The 12,788-nt window shown below is 38.3% G+C and overlaps 1 protein-coding gene across 1 annotated transcript in view; it reads right to left on the reverse strand.

Moving 5' to 3' along the window:
* DOCK8 (dedicator of cytokinesis 8) overlaps positions 1-12,788 on the reverse strand; it is a gene marked incomplete at its 5' end in the record, with an annotated part of 101,506 nt that overhangs the window by 39,351 nt on the left and 49,367 nt on the right. Inside the window, 8 exons of the mRNA XM_083352568.1 lie at positions 397-552; positions 2,231-2,344; positions 6,617-6,766; positions 7,606-7,701; positions 8,883-8,978; positions 10,338-10,513; positions 11,588-11,752; positions 12,445-12,679. Coding sequence (XP_083208694.1) covers positions 397-552; positions 2,231-2,344; positions 6,617-6,766; positions 7,606-7,701; positions 8,883-8,978; positions 10,338-10,513; positions 11,588-11,752; positions 12,445-12,679 — 1,188 coding nt within the window. The remainder of the gene's footprint in view (positions 1-396; positions 553-2,230; positions 2,345-6,616; positions 6,767-7,605; positions 7,702-8,882; positions 8,979-10,337; positions 10,514-11,587; positions 11,753-12,444; positions 12,680-12,788) is intronic.

The raw sequence follows: 12,788 nt of genomic DNA on the forward strand, positions 1-12,788 counted from the left end.
CTTACAAATATCCCTAGATACCCTTTCTCTGTGTATACTGAGCATATATGAGAAGAAAGGGATTGTGGTTCGTGGATTTATTCCTGCATTCTACATGTTTAATGGATTATCTGGCCTATGTATATGCAGTTGCATTCATTCATTCATTCATACATACATACATACATACATACATACATACATACATACCGAATATGACAAAATTAAGGCGTAATGTCAAACATACTCCTGCAGATATATGGGGGAAAGGATGATAGACTCATTATGACATCAAATATTAATGTATAATCAATGAGAAGAAATATGAAAACTCAATCACTGATATATTCTGCATCTGGCAAAGAAGGTACCCCTAATATTATTAAATTGTTTTTTTTTTAAAAATAGGGGAAGTACCTGGGATGATATAGAAGGAGAGGGAGATGTTGGAGCACATCCTGAAGTCAGAAAGAAGAGATTCAAATTGAGGTAATGTTCATGACTGCAGAGAATCTGTAGGAACTCCAGCCTTATGGACAACAACACTGGAATATTACTCATTTTATTTGACAACTAGAAAGGAATAGTTGCAAAGAAAAGCATGATGAAAACTTGCATAAAGAGAGAAATGCCTTGCTCTTCAAATAGATCCAATAAAAAATTTTCAATTGTTCCATTTAATACTTGCATCACATTGAGTTTACATCTATTAGACCCTCTCTCCTAATGGTAACATTTAATAAAATAGATTGTTTTCTGTTAATGCCACAATTCTCGCTTGAAAGCAATTCTGTAATATACTTTCTTCATCTGTGCAATTTAACAATATTATGTTATAAATACCCTGGCAGTTGTTACTAGCAATATTTTTAGTACAACTGAATTACATCTGTAAAATCTGTCAATGCAAAACTGATCTTTTAATTCCAAAGAAGCCCTAGGAGAAATGCAGAATTCCACAACACTGGTTTCAAACCTCTCTAGCCTGCAAAGAATGTTAAAGGAAGCATCTGGAAAAGTTGGGAGGATTTTTGTGTGTCTAAAATTGATAAAAGTTGGGTGTAGGAATTGTTCTGCCCAACTGAAAACTAGTTCACTTATTCAGGAAGACCATATGATTGCACATATGGGTCTATGCCAATTGAGGGAGCATCTGAAGATCATACTTCCAATATATGGGTTCTAGTCTGGACATTTAAGTTAATTATTTCGCCTGACCAATCAGTTTTCCATGTGCAACAAGGCTAATATAGGAATATTTTTGAATGAGATATTAACCAATTAATTACCAAGCTGATTTGAATGATTTAATCAATAAGCTGTTATGGAGATGGGACATCTGTCTCCCTCACATTTTGATAACCTTCAGTCCCCATCCGTATTAGTATGAACAAGTAAGAGTTAATGGAAGTGATGATAAATTGGGTAAATTTAATTTAATTTAATTTAATTATGGGACTTATATGCCACCCTATCTCCCGAAGGACTCAGGGCGGCTAACAACAATAAAAACAATGAATACAAATATTAAAAGAAATTAAATTTTACAAAGCCCCACTAAAACCTGTAAAAATTAAAAACATGATTCCATGCTTATAAATTCCAAACTGAGGCCATTTTAAAGTTACAAAATAGACTACTAACTTGTGAATTCTTAAACACTTTCCATTAGCAAAAACAAAAACAAAACCTCTGAGCAGGAGTATACTAGCCATGTCTCCATTCTGCTGGTGGTCTTAGGAGTATTGGACTATTCTCCAAATGTACAATTTGGATCCTATCAAATATTAAAGTAGTGTTGGGTTGTACTCGGGAGTTTACCCAAGAGTTGTAGACAAAAACAAAACAAAACAAGCTACTGCATCTGCAGGATATTTCAATCCTTCTCTCCTTACACTTATTTCTATGCTTAACCATGGCTTAATAACTGGAAAAAAGCCATTTTTTAAAGCCTCACTTTAAAAGCTTCCATTTTTTGCTTTAGTTACCATCCTGTCCAACGAAGAGATTTTAGGAATGTGAAATATCAAACATTATTATCTGATATTATCTGATTTTCAGCTAGATAAGTAAAATATTTCTGTAATAAGACATTTCAACTTTTCTTATGGGTAGTGGACTTCTTTCTGTTTTACACTTAAGACAGTAATCTAAAATCAAATTGCAATTTCTGGACACTTGAAAGTTATATATTGGGATGTACTATTGTATGACCTTTATTTAAGGGTTTTTTTTTTATAATGAGGCCTACCTGATTGCAGTAGTGTTTGATGAGGTTAAACACAAATCCACGATCCATTAAAGAAAGAAGATCATATAGGAAAAATGCCAAGCTAATGTTGATCTTTTCTGCCTGTTCACTTTCCTTAAAAAAAGAAAGATTATTGCCCAAAAAGAAATGTGTTTTACATATACTCTGAGGTAAAATCCGCACAATAATTATAGGTCAATATAATTATCCATGAACTGACAGGTGAGGAAAACTCTCACACTTTTGCCCACTGGGTTTAGACATTTCATAACATGATAGGCCACACAAACAGGTTCATCAATGCACAGAAGAATACAAATGCATATTGGCATGCAGTTATGACCCAGAAGCCAGTATTCTGACGTACTTGGAATAAAGTTAGGTAAAGGTAAAGGTTCCCCCACACATGCGTGCTAGTCGTTTCTGACTCTAGGGGCCGGTGCTCATCTCCGTTTCAAAGCCGAAGAGCCAGCACTTGTCCGAGGACGTCTCCGTGGTCATGTGGCCAGCATGACTAGACACCAAAGGCGCACGGAACACTGTTACCTTCCCACCGTAGTGGTCCCTATTTTTCTACTTGCATTTTTACAGTATGTGCTTTCAAACTGCTAGGTTGGCAGAAGCTGGGATGAGTAACAGGCGCTCACTCTGCTACACGGCACTCAGGATTCGACTCACCAAACTGCCGACCATCTGATCGACAAGCTCAGCATCCTAACCCACTGAGCCACCGCATCCCTTATGGAATAAAGTTAGGTAAATGCAATTGGCTCATCCTGTGCAATTCATTCTAGATTCCATTCATCATTCTAAGATTGCTACATCATGAATACCTGACACTTGTTTGGCAATATAAAGACTGATTGAGTTTAATAAAAGAAGGTAGATGTCAAAAATGTAATAATGGTTAGGGAAAATCTGTAGATTTCAGGCTTGTTTTGTAAACTAATTATAACAAATAGATTTATAAAACATAGACCAGACATCTGATAATATCCATTTGTCAACTGACATTTTGGACATTGCAACAGATTAGCTATTTCCCACTAATCTCACTGGATGTTGACATTATTCAGATTAAATTTATGAAGTATGGGTTTCTACCACTTTTGGAAACCTGGTGGTGAAGTGGTTAGAATGCAGTATTGCAAGGCTAACTCTGCTCACTGTCTGAAGTTAGATCTTGATAGGGTTCAAGGTGGATCAAGCTTCCCAATCTTCCGAGGTTGGTAAAATGAGGACCCAGATTGCTGAGGCCAATATGCTGACAATATAAACTACTCAGAGTGCTATAAAGTGGTATATAAGTCTATGTGTTATTGCTATTGCTTTATCTTTTCAATTATAATTTGGCAGTTTCCTCCTATAATTAGAGTCATTACATATATTTTTTCACGTATAAAGCTATTTTAGGGTACCTATCATGGCTCAGGATTCAGAGTCTGAATCTGAAGAAGCTGCTCCAGATGAAACAGTGGAATATCAGCCTCAAGAGACACTAGGCCAGGAATCACTGAGATTGGTCAAACATTGGTATCATCAGTGAGTGGTCAGCTGATGAAATATGGCCTCCAAGCCCTCAGTCTTACAGTACAGCAGAGAGCAGAGCAAATAGGCTCAGTCAGGCTCCTTGCCAAGTGACTAATTATAGATAGCTGGATGCAGAAGTAGTCCTGAATCATACTTCTCTGTTGGAAATAACTGTCTGATCTGCTCTGGTGCATTGCTAATGTGTATTCTGCACATGTAAAGCAACCTGAAATTCTGACCTTTGAACTGACTGACAAATGTGATTTGGCTTTCTGAACTTTGGACTGGATTTTAATTTCTCTTCTTTGTCTTCCTGTTAAAAGTGAAACTATCCATGCAAGTTTTCTTTCCAAGAGACTGTTACATTTACATTCCTTTCCTTGACTGCTACTTATCTACTCACCCTTGAATAAATTGCTATTTTCACCTAGCAACAGTGTGTGCGTGCGTGTGTGTTTGAAACATCAACATCAACTTGAGAAGAATATCCTCTATCTCCTTTAACTTTTAATTTGATTCTTGAAACCTTCATTAAATAGTTTCAAGATATTAAGGGTATGGTAGTGCTTCGTATTGTACCTATTGAGAAAACAATATTGTTATTCCATTAATCAATTATGTAGTATCATTACCTAAGCTCAGGGCTTTTTTTCTCACAGAATGCTCAGAACCGCGTTCCGGCACCTTTTTTTGATGGATTTTTTTTCAACCTTTGCACAAGCTGTGCTACTTCCTCTATTGGCTTTCGAAACCCAATAGGAATTGCTGCTGAGCATGCCAAAAGACCTGGCCAGCAAACGTGCAAGTTGTCTGCAGCGAAGGCGAGTTGGCAGGAACTTTGCACTACTCCCTGCTGCCCAACTACACCCTCCTAGTTGTAAGTAAGAGAGGACCAGGAGGCAGGGGAGATGGTGCTGCTGCGGGTGGGGGTGCGGGGGAACATTGGTGGCGAGCTGCCCCCCCGGGACCAGAGCCTGAGCAGCTGGTGCTATTGGAGCTGTGGGGCCCGCTCTACACAGGGCTGCGCAGGATGGGTGGCATCACTGGCGGGGTGGTGGCGAGCATGGGCATGGAGGGTAGTGGGAGTGGGCTGCCCCCGGGGCAGGAGTCAGCACCAGAGTGGCTGGTGCTGTGGGAGCTGTGGGGCTCGCTCTACATGGTGGGGCTGCACGGGGTGGGCAGCGCTGGTGGGGTGGCTGCAGGTGCTGGGTGCGGAGGTGGTGCACATGGGGCATGGCAGGGGGCTGACCTTCCACAGGCCAGCCACCTAGTGGCCTACCCGGTGCTGGACCTGCGCCGCCACTGCCTCACCCTGTGTGGCTACATGGCCACCCTGGAGCACCTGGGCCGTGACCTCTGCCTCCGCCACCCATCCCACACAGTCCCGCCATTTAGATCGGGCCCCGTGGCTCCCACAGCACCAGCCACTCCGGCGCCAGCTCTGGCCCCGGGGGGCAACCCGCCACTGACACCCCATGTGCCTCTGATCACAGCAGTGCCAACGCCCCCACCTCCTGCACCTGCAGCGACTCTGCCAGCAATGCCCAGCAATGCCCAGCCACACCAGCCAGTTCGTCCAACATCAAGAAGCAAGAAAAAAAAGCCCCTGAAGTCAACCGGGGAGAGGCAAAACGATGCAGAAGCAGCTGGGAAAAGCCAAACACACACTGCTTTCTCTGAGAGCGGCCGCTTCTCAAGCCTCCCTCTCTCTGCTGAAACACTGATTATTTCAAATGGAAACGGTAATAGGTATTCCCCAAACAAACCAATTTTAAATGTTTGAAAGTACATTCATGTTTTGGACAAAACTTTGGAATTTACTATGAAGATTTGCCTTAAATTCAATAAATTAAATTTATGTTAAGAATTGAATATATAATTTTTTAATTATATTAATAAATATATAAATAAAATTATATAAATAAAAGATTAACAAGATGAGAGTTCTGGCATCTTTTTTTAAAGAAAAAAAGCACTGCCTAAGCTTGCTGCTATTGTACAGCCTAATGATTTACACTCTGGCTATACTATAACTAAATAGTAATAATTTGCAAAGGGCCCTTTTAGTTACAATTGCCACCTGCTCATCAAGCAAGAGTTATGAATCCAGAAGTATCCTCAAATTGTGTACCAGGTCTATCTGAAGAAATACAGCTACATCCAGAATCAAAGATAGTGAATTCCTAGATCCAGGTGGCCTCAAAACTCAAAGCCTCTCAGTTTTGCCAGGATGAGCCAAAATCTATTGTTCCCCATTGAAACCCCTAAAACCTCTAGATATTAGGATAGATCATTGGCAGTATCACTTAGTTCAGAGGTCCCCAACCTTCTGGGCACCAGGGACCAGTTCCATGGAGAGAGGTTTTTCCACAGACCAGAGGGTGCATGGTTTTGTGTGCTGCTTGCATCCTGCAGATGGGGTTTTGCTTGTTTCTATGGACTGGTTGCTGGCATGCTGTGACCCGGTACTGGTCCATAAACTGGGGGTTGGGGACCCCTGGCTTAGTTCACCAAGTGTGCAGATATATAGCTAGGTATCATCAGCATACCGATGAAACTAATTGAAAATTCTGACCCTACCACATGCATGATACAGCCCCAAGTGCATGATAACCCTGCCTTTCCTCTCCATGATACTTCTCAGTTCCCCTAACATATGAACTCCCTGAAAATGATGTTTTGCAAATGCCCCTCTTTGGTAATCAGAAAAAAGGCAATGTTCTAGAATGTTAACATAAACAGTGGTTGATTTTGAATTGATATTGAGTTACAGGAATAATCTCCCTGGAATAAAACTATACAATTTTAAAATTATTTTTTTTTTGAGTTTCTGTTTATTTTAGATTGTAATATTACCTTCTGGGTCTTGATTGAAAGTGCAGCAACCTCTGAGGTAACAACACTGACAATTGTGGTGATGTCATCTTTGAAGCGGTTAGAAAATCGAGCTCTGCGGGGAACATCCTGCTTCTGTACATTGTCAACATATTGAGCCATGCTTTTTACCTTAAAAAAAGCAGCATTGTTTATCAAATGTGAATTTGTAAACAACAGCAAATAGTAGAATTGAAAGAATTCAGACATTGTGAAGAATACTTTATATTCTCTATATTTCTAAATTCAGCTCCAAAAATTCTGCAGCTAAAATGAGAACTTGCAACGCACCTGTTAAACGTAAATGTTTAACATTACATTCTAAATTCTTAGGTGTATAATATAATCTATATTAGGTGTATTGCTCAACTATTACAATTAATTGTATATACATTTCCTGCTATTACTTATACATGATTTTAAAAAATGCAATTTAATCACTGGGAGCCTCAGAGACCCAACATTAGGGGCTGTTTATTCTGCTTCTCATGATGACAAAATTAGAATATCAATGAAATGCTTCCAGTGTTCTGTACATTCACATATGATTGATGTGTTTGATGTGACACTGGGTAACTCTAAACAGTTTGATTTTTTTAAAACATTTTTTAACATTTATTTATTTTAACATTTATTTTAGGGATAATTTTTACTTACTAAACAAAGAGTTCCTTTTGGGCAGTTTATTTTCCTGCATATTCGATGGAAATATCAATTAAATTAATAATCTGGATTTAACATTTTATTTTAATTGACTAGAAGAATATTATTACTTCCTTCCCAATTCATAACTTCTTTCCTGAACATGCTGTAAACACTTACTGTTTGTTCAGGAGTCATGTTTCCTTACTATCTAATGATGGAAAGGAACTAAATGTTGAAATATTTGTTCTATTTTATTTGAGTTTAACATCAAATACATATACTGTAATTTCCTTTACTGAAAATAAAAGGACCATATAAAATCTTACCAGCAATTCAAAGAAGAACCAAGAATACTTGAAGACTGATTCTCTCACCATGCTTGTGCTGACCACCATCTGAAGTGCAATCTCTTCATGAAAATGCTATATAGTACATTAAAACCTAAATGTGATTACCAAATGACTTTCAAGGTTAGATTTCAAAGCAGAACACTGAAATTAGGAGATCCAAAAGTGAATCCTTTCGTATTAGTCCATGAACACACATAGGCAGCTAAACATTAAGAAAGCATAGAATGAGCTGCTGGTGACAAAAGGAATATCCTAGAAGACTGACCGAAAGTGATAGCTGAAGAGATGGTGGGGAAAAAAGGTTGACTATTCTGTCCTACATTTTGCAATGGCAGAACTAGTACCATAGGGCAACCCTTGAAAAGAATGAATTAGTAGATCCTAATAAACCTTACAATATCAGTAGTGATTTTGTCCAAGAAAAATTAGTAAAAATTAGTGATAATTGCATGTACATAGGTGGTCCAGAATGAAAATCTAAATCTTCTGTGGCATGCAGTTATATTTTAATTAATTTTAACTTAACTGAATATTAAGTCTACAATGATATGTGCAAAAGGAGACTGTCACATAAAGCAATGTGGAATACTTTAGCTTTAGTAAAAATGAAAGACACTTTGCAGTTATTTGAAGATTACTCAAATACAACTTAAAATGGACTGAATGCATCGATGACTTAATGCAGTTAAGATTAAACATTACAGTGATCACTTTTTTAAACTGGTGGGTTAACTGGGTTTTCCTTGCCGTTCGGCTTTCTGTTATTCCTAAATCCCACTATATATCAAACATTTATCCCATAAAGAGAATCTCCCTTGCACTGTGTGCTTTTCCTTTTTTCTGCTGCAATAGAGAAAGGTGATTTATTATGATCTCTAGAGAACAGTAACTAAACTATTCAATTATCTTGTTTGTATCTACTCATATAAAATTCCTTTATAATCACTGAAGTTTAAATTTCGGTAAATATGCCTGAAACGTTAGTTTGCAATTATAGTTTATTTTTGAGCTTCACATTTTAACCTAGCGCAGATAGGTCCTTGAAGCAACCTAGGCAAAGGTACCTGGTCCTAGAGCTGACAAATATTTTATATCACCAGGTGTTATTACTTATAGGCCCATTGTTTTTTCCTCAGAAATTTAAAACAAATTTGGAGCCTAGGTATTTCAGAGTGAGAACTGAAAAGTGGCACGTTTGTAAAAGAGTGTAGCATGTCTATCAACGAGCAGTTTGGCATTATGTGGCAGTCTACCTTTTGTTTGGGTAGCCGAGCGCTTGTGCATGGACTTGACATATCACTGTTCGATTCACTATAGAAAGACACACGGCTGTAGTTCCGATCTGCAACCTGGAGAAAATGACCAGAAGCCATACAGAAAAGGAATTACTAGAACAGCGAAGGAAGGAAGGAAGGAAGGAAGGAAGGAAGGAAGGAAGGAAGGAAGGAAGGAAGGCTGTGCATGAAGTATGCAATGAAAATGTTGCTACATTCTTCCCAATAAATTAAACATGACTGACTTCATATGTCCCAATTTAGTATCATATACATATACGTGCAATAAAAATGGAAGAAAAACAAAAATTTCTTCTCTAGCAGGAGGATAAAGCTCTTTTTATATTAAGAATGTTAAATGAGAACCAGAACCATGATTAATACCAAGGGCAGTTATTTTTCGATGCATTTAAAGGGCATTATTTCCTTATGTATGTAATTTGCACCCCAGATAACTCATTGGATTAAAATAATTTTAACAGTGCAGAAGTTGAAAGCTAGTGCTCAGATTCAATAATACAATTGTGATGGTTGTTTATTCATTTTTATCTCAAATAATGGCACAAAAATACTGAAAAAATATTACATGAAAGTCACATAAATTTTCATAGCAGTACATAGGGTGGGGCTAATCGCACTCTTTCCTTTCTCGTTATTTGTAAGATTGCTAAACTTTAGATTTTATCTCCACCTCTTCTCCTTATCTTCATTTTTTTTTTCATCTTCTACAAGATAAAAATATTACCAGCACTTTTAAAAATGAACTGGCCACCATATAGTCTTGTATAGGAATGATCCTCAGCTACCAAAACTATTTGTTACATGTTTAGCTCATGGGTGAATCCGGGTGCTGGCCATATATTGGTCAAACAATCTACGAGAAAGAAAAATATTTGCATAAAATGTGAATTTAACAGACCAAAATGGGGAAAGGGGTTTCAATTAAATGATCCATAGTGGCTCAGTGGTTAGAATGCAGAATTACAGGCTAACTCTGCCTATAGCCAGGGGTTCGATCCTGACCGGATGAAGGTTGACTCAGCCTTCCATCTTCGAAGGTTGGTAAAGTAAGGACCCAGATTGCTGGGGACAGTATGTTGACATTATAAACTGCTGTAAAACACTATGAAGCAGTATATAAGTCTAAGTGCTATTTATATTAAAGCCCACTGTCCACTGAATGTGAATTTGAATGTACAGTATTATGATATAAAATGTATATGACATTTACATAAATTCCATACATTTGTGAAAAGAATCCAGACTGAGTCACCAAATAATAGGTTTTTCTATTATTTGGGGGTAAAGTCCAACATACAATTTGTCCATTGCATCGAAGCACAATCAAATAGAAGTCCAAACGTTTGAGGTTTTATTACATTAAACAACCTTACAGTAGTTTTAGCAGACTAGAATTTTATGATCCTCTCTTACCTTTGAGGACATGATGCTTTTCACTTCTTCATCAGGAGCATTATGGATCCCAGCAATATCTGGATTGCTACTGCTTGTTGTCCGACTCTGCATGAGTCGAGATCCCACTGAGACAGCAGCCGTACGACCATATGTGTAATAACGAGATTCAGGAAGATTTGTGCTTCCACTTGTACCTGCCAAGAAAAAAACATTATGCTGCTCAGGCAGGGCTGCTGCTGCGCGACTAGGCGAAAGGTACACCAGCAGCAAGCCCAACTGCGCCCTAGGACCACATCTCAGGAGGAGGGACTCACACCCGACTATCTGGGGAACGGTGGCCTCCCGCAGACACAAGGTCTCCCTCATAACTACCGCCACTCCCCTGCCCCTACCCTGAGCCCGAGGCCGGTGCAGCACCCGAAAACCTGGTGGGCAAAGATCAACCAGAGGGATACCACCCTCTGGGCCCAACCAGGTCTCCGTGATGCAAGCCAGGTCCGCATGCTCACCCCCAACCAGATCCCGGATGAGAGGAGCCTTATTGACAACGGACCTGGCATTCACATACACCAGCTGGAGCTCAGGTGGCTGCACATCCTCGCTCCCGGAACCTCGAAAATTTTCCTCTACCTAAATAGTAAATGCAATGCTGACCATGTGGCAAATTAAATAGTCTGCAACAGATTGACTTAAATTCCTTGGTTAAAAATGATATTATGCAAGATATTCATGGTATCATTTTTAACCAAGGAATTTAAGTCAAATTGTTGCAGGCCATTTAATGCCGTAAGCATTCATGATAAGTTTGTTTGCCTGGTCACCACAGGATAATTGGCACTTTTTTTAAAAAAATCAAGGATGCCATACCGTATCCTCAATTACTAATCTATTGAAAGATTGACTGTTGCAAAGAATGTTTAGAGGTAAAGTTAAAATTAAATGGAGATCCCCATTCTCTGACGCTTTCTTCTCTTTCTGGTATCCTGTGTCTTTCTAAGCCAGATAGTATTTTGCACAGTTTTTCAAATCAGAGTAATACACTTGATAGGGGGAGGGTGGCTAAGCCAGGTGTGCTGAATGTCCTATAGTTTTGCTATCTTGTTAGTTTTCACTTGAAATGTCTCAATTACCTATACAATCTTACAGTACTTGGTGCAAGGTCTATAGAATCCACTGGAACTTAAATCTGAGAATCCACCTGTAAATAAGTATAAATAAGCACCAATTTTCTACCTATAAGTATAAATAACAAGAGGCTGCAACCATACCTAGTTTGATAAAATCTCTCTGAACTTCAGGAAGACGAAACACAAAGTACACGTATGATGCTAGGAGACAGTTTCGTCCATGCTGGTCCTGGCTCAGATCTTTACTGTTGTGGAGGCTATTCACTATTGCCACCACTGATTCAAAGGCATATTGGGAGAAGTTTGCTGGAAACAACAAAATAATAATTTTCCTGGTTGAGTTTATATGTAAACATGACTCATTTTTGTAGACTTTCTAAAACATTTCTGAATTTGAACTTATTTCATCACAATTTTGCATGGGGAAATGAATGAGTTGAGAATAAAGTATTCCAATCCATATTTAAAATGAATGACTAAGTAAAACATTTACACTTCAAAGCCACCTGGTCCTTAAGTAAAAAAGAAATTTTAAAAATTGCCCATAGCATTAAAAATGCCTTAACAGGGCATTCATCAAGATGGAATGGAAGGAAAACAGAATCAAAACTCAATATGGATAACTCATTCATTAAATTCAGATTCAGTCAGACTTAAGTTAGATCCATTGCTCAGTCTAATCAGCCTGAATCTGTATTCAAAGCAATGACTTTATTCATGAAATCTGCATAAAACAAAGCAAAATTATCTCAGGTGTGACAGAGAGGGCCTATCAAATCAATCCAGGAAGAAATTTTATGAAGTTTCAATTTCTGATTTCTATGAGACAGTTGAATAATTTGTGTTTTAGATAGATAGATAGATAGATAGATAGATAGATAGATAGATAGATAGATAGATAGATAGATAGATCTTGTTTGATCTGAAGAAGTATTTTTTTCAACATTTCAAATAACACAAGAATTATGGCTTCTGAAATCAATAGCAATGTTTCCTACCTGTCTGGCCAGCTATAAGCATGGGCTGGACAGACAACTGGAACAGTTTATCCAACACCAAATGTAAAAACTGCACCAGAGGCTCAAGGCGGGAAGAGTTCAAACAAATAATGCTGAGTTTCAGCTCATGTTCCAGACTGGCTTCTGTGATTTTCTCATTCAAAACTCGGATGGGGAAAGTAACTTGGCCTTCAAGTGCATGGCACAGGGTGAAGAATTTCTCCAGGTGATTGTCCTGTAAACACAGGAGAATGAATGATTGTGATACTTATTATAGAGCTAAAATTGCTCTTGTCAAATATTTACCACAGTGGAAAAAGAAAGCCTTTTTTTATTTTTGCAGT

Source organism: Vipera ursinii (genome assembly GCF_947247035.1).
Source record: "Vipera ursinii genome assembly, chromosome: 2".
Taxonomy (NCBI): Eukaryota; Metazoa; Chordata; class Lepidosauria; order Squamata; family Viperidae; genus Vipera; species Vipera ursinii.